General features: G+C 51.8%; 1 protein-coding gene across 3 annotated transcripts; it reads right to left on the bottom strand.

Moving 5' to 3' along the window:
• Nucleotides 1–1033: 1033 nt before the first annotated feature.
• On the bottom strand, nt 1034–3396 carry LOC102020939 (testis-expressed protein 19.2-like). 3 transcript variants are annotated; one of them, XM_013505964.1, is made up of 2 exons: nt 2966–3396; nt 1034–2726 (listed from the first exon to the last, which is right to left on the bottom strand). In XM_013505964.1, the coding sequence occupies exon 2, from the start codon at nt 2492–2494 to the stop codon at nt 1679–1681; it is 816 nt and encodes a 271-aa protein (XP_013361418.1). In that variant the 5' UTR covers nt 2495–2726; nt 2966–3396; the 3' UTR covers nt 1034–1678. The 3 variants fall into 3 exon arrangements, with proteins under 3 accessions (XP_013361418.1, XP_013361417.1, XP_013361419.1); XM_013505963.1 differs by having other exon boundaries at nt 3054–3396; XM_013505965.1 differs by having other exon boundaries at nt 3063–3396.
• Between the last annotated feature and the right edge of the window lie 471 nt (nt 3397–3867).

The raw sequence follows: 3867 nt of genomic DNA, 5'->3' as shown, positions 1-3867 counted from the left end.
CCAGGTTCTAGAACTGCCCAGATGAGAATGTCCACCTTTGGCATGGGGCTGGCCACAGATCCAGCCACTGCAGGGGGGCAGCTTTGGCTCTCCTCTTCTTCCCCCTCCCACAGCTGATTCTTGCCTATAAGTAATCTGCCACACCAGTTTTTAGCTTTTGCTTTTAAAATTAAATAAACAACAGAAGCCCTTGTACATATTCACAGAAGAAACAGACCACCTCAAAATGCTGACAGGTCTCTTTAGCGGTTGTGTAGCTGGCCAGGCTCACTTTCCTCTTCCCTGTTTATCTGTCTTCTAAATTGCTGACAATGAATATGTATTTGAAACAAGCAAATAATACTGGAAGTTACTTTTAAAAAGATAATCTCAAAATTTGTGGTTAAATCTGGCCACCACCAACAGGCCCTGGGACCCAGGAGGCAGAGCTAGAGGGGCTAGGTGGGTGGATCATGGAGGGGCTGATTTTGGAGGCTCCACCACGCTGGAACTGACTCCCAGAACTGAGCGCCTCCCACCTTGTTCCCATGGAGCATCTGCTCTGTGCTCTGCTCTATCCCTGGTGTCTGTAACGGTGCACAGTGCCACGAGGGCTTCATAAATGCATTGTGACACACGTCGCCTCAGCACAGAGATGGGAAATGCTGACTTTCCACACATGGTACTGACTGTTACATCAAGACACTGGAGAAGATGTAGATGTTGGGTTCCAAGTACCACAAACAGGGCCTGTGGTTTCAGCCGGATTTCCACGCAGTTTCTAGAATACGAGGTGAAGGGGGAGCAGGCTCCCTTCCAGGAACCTGGCCTCTGAGCCCTCCTTAGGCATTCCCAGGAACTGCGAAAGGAAAGGCCTGCCCAGTGACTAACCTGAAGCTGTGGATTTCCTAGCCACCTTGGTCAGTGATCAGTGAAGCTGGTGTCGTCAGAAGTGACATGGACAAGGCCACCAACAAGGGTTCTGTAAGAAAGCTCTGGACAGGCTTGAATAAAAGCTTCTACGAATTTAATTAAAAACAACATACAAAACAGCTAGAACTAAACTGGATTTAAAAACTCTGCTTGAAACCAGGTTCCTCCACTGCAGACCAGCATGTGGTCCCCAGAGAAGGTGCAAACAAAGACAAGCACACGCCTCAGGCTGGCCCAGAGTTCAGTGCATTCTAGGGTTGTGCCCCTCCTGACTTCGCTCTGCATAGCTAGGCAGGGCCAGTACCTCATGCTGCACTTCCTTCCCCACTTCATAATCACCCACCCGTGTCAGCACCTCTGGGTCAGCGTGATGTTCTGAACTGTAGGAAGTCTCCTGATGAGAAGCCTTCTCCTGAGTATCAGTGCAGGTGACCCCTCCTCCAGTCCCAGCAAGTCCAACTCCCATCCCCAGGCTGCTCCACACTCTCTTCCACCTGAAGCTTCCCAGCCCCTGCCACCCGCTACCCTGGCTGCTGAGAAAGGACAATGGCTGGCCTTCCCCAGTCTCTGGTGTCCTGGGGTGGCCAGAGCAATGGTGGCTACCTTGGCCTCAGCTCTTAAATTCTAGGGCCTGGGGCTGAAGGGCTGAAAGCAGGACAGCTCCCCCGCAGGCCAAGACTTTCATGACAGCCAGGCTCTCTCCAGGCTCCCTGGGTAAACAGCTCACGAACTTGGGCGACCTGGGGTCCCAGCCTCAAGTGAGGGGCTATGGAGCAGAGGCTGAGTACCCCTCCCCTCCTTCCCTAGCACTCCAGGGAGAAATGGACAGGATTATGAAACCTTTCTTTTGTAGAACTGTGAATGCAGGGAACATCCGATAACTCAGCTGTGTTCTCTCCAGGATGCCCAACGGATACTGGAACAGGTATGGCAGCAGGGTTGGTTCGTAGAGCGTTGACCTCCACTCCTGGAAGCTGGGCTCCAGCAGCACTCTCCAGGACTGGCCTGGGCTCCTCAGGGCCTGAAGTGGAGCCATCTTCCGCATGAGGACAGTGTTGCCTTCATAGCCCACCACCAAGAAGATCTGTAGGCCCAGCAACCAGGCCTGAGCCTCCCGGGGCTCCACTGGTCCCATGGTGCCCAGCTGCAGCACCATGGGCTCCACTGGGGCCATAGTCGCACAGGGAGACACCTGCCGAGGAGAAGATGGGCGGGGCCAGTGGGTGCAGTGAAGAAGCCCTTGAATCTTCCAGGGAAGGGCCTGGGTCCAGTCTTCATTCTTGGGGCATAGGTCCAGGGATATCTGCTGAGTGGAGGCCATGGGGGGACCTGGCTGTGGCCCTGTGCCAGGCTCTGACTCTGAGGACCATTCTTCCTCAGACAGCTCCTCCTCCCCATCCAACTCCCCGTGTTCATCCTCCAAGTCCTCTGACTGTAGTATAGCTTTGAAATTCAGGAAGGCATCTTTGAAGCAGATGAAGCAGGTCAGCAGTTGGAGTCCATGCTGCAACTCATACAGCCAGGAAGTGTAGAGGTAGGACATGCCCTCTCTGTTTGGGTACACAACCACGGGGGGACACATGGCCACACTGATGCCTCTAGGGGTGAACAGCAGGGTGTGCTTTTTGGGGATCTTGGAGGCCAGGCTAGATGGAGGTTGGCAGAGGCAGATGCGCAAGAGCAGGAAGGTGTTTCTTGTTCAGGGAACTGGAGATGGAAGAAGTAGGTCTCAGCTGACTGGGAATCTGCCAAAGTTGGGAAGTCTGAGCTTCTGGAAACTTCTCCAGCTGGGCACTCCTTCAATCACTGGAGATCTGGAAAGGCAAAGAAGTAGAGTTAGGTACCCCCTGGTGGGCTGGCTGCTGGAGGCCCCAGGTGAAGGGGTGAGAGATTCAGACTAGTTTGTTGGACTCTACTCAGCTTGAGCCATATGTGTCAGAGGTCCCTTGGCTAACCCCCAAACTCATCCATCATCCTGACCCTCTCAGAGCCTGACACCTATCGACCCAGCCTGTGGAGCTCCGGACCTGAAAGAAGCCAGAACCCTCCCTACCCCATGTGGGCCAGAAGAACAGAGGGACAGATCCCCCTTGGATCCTAGACCAGAACCAGACCCCTGGGAACTTCCCAGAGCCTCTCACTTTCTGAACCTTAAGCCTCAGCTTGCAGAAGCCAGCAAAGGGACCAGCCCATATTGGCTTTTAAAGGGCTGCCACGGTGCCCTGGGAACATTTGCATATCTCCCATGAGCCCTGGCTCCAGGAAGAGAAAGTGCTGAGTCACCCTGGTCTGACCACCATCTGCAAAAGGAAAGGAGCTATGGTGCCCCCCAGAGGCTGGGCTGCCTCTATGTCTCCCTGAACTGCCTGCTGCTTCATGGGCTCCAGCTTGGGCAGTGGAGTGTCAGGACAGGAGCGACTGTACCTCACCGGACATAGTCCCTATTCTCATGGTCTTCCATATTTCCAAAGTACATTCTTTATTCTTGTCCCTCTAAGTAAAGTTCTTTATAAATTTTGCAAACTGATATCTTGTCAATTAAGTACACTTTAAACAGTTTGTCCTTTATAATTCCTCTCTTCATGCTTCGCTCTTTTAGTCATTGTCAAATGTATATGTCTCATCTTCGAAAACATTTTTTGGTCTTGCGAGTAACAAATTTAGTACCCCTGTGCAGCAGCTTCAATGTATTTTCTTCCTAGTTTTTCTCATTTTATTTCCTTTGCATGCTAATTCTTTATTTAAATGGCAGTTGCTTTTGTTAATAATACAGAAGTGTAGATAGAGAGGTTTGTAATGATTTGTCTTATTAACTGGGTATTCAACCTTTTTTTCTGAACTTCTGTCTAGTGCACCCAAATGCTTCTGGGCCATCTTTCTCAGCAAATCTGCATCCAGCCTGATAGTCAGTGGTTGGCTGAGCCTGAACTGTGACTGCAGGAGGCTCAGCTCGCC

The sequence above is a fragment of the Chinchilla lanigera genome, unplaced genomic scaffold (genome assembly GCF_000276665.1).
Source record: "Chinchilla lanigera isolate Chin_1 unplaced genomic scaffold, ChiLan1.0 scaffold00105, whole genome shotgun sequence".
In the NCBI taxonomy this organism is placed as follows: Eukaryota; Metazoa; Chordata; class Mammalia; order Rodentia; family Chinchillidae; genus Chinchilla; species Chinchilla lanigera.
This window is presented reverse-complemented; position numbering and strand designations above follow the sequence as displayed.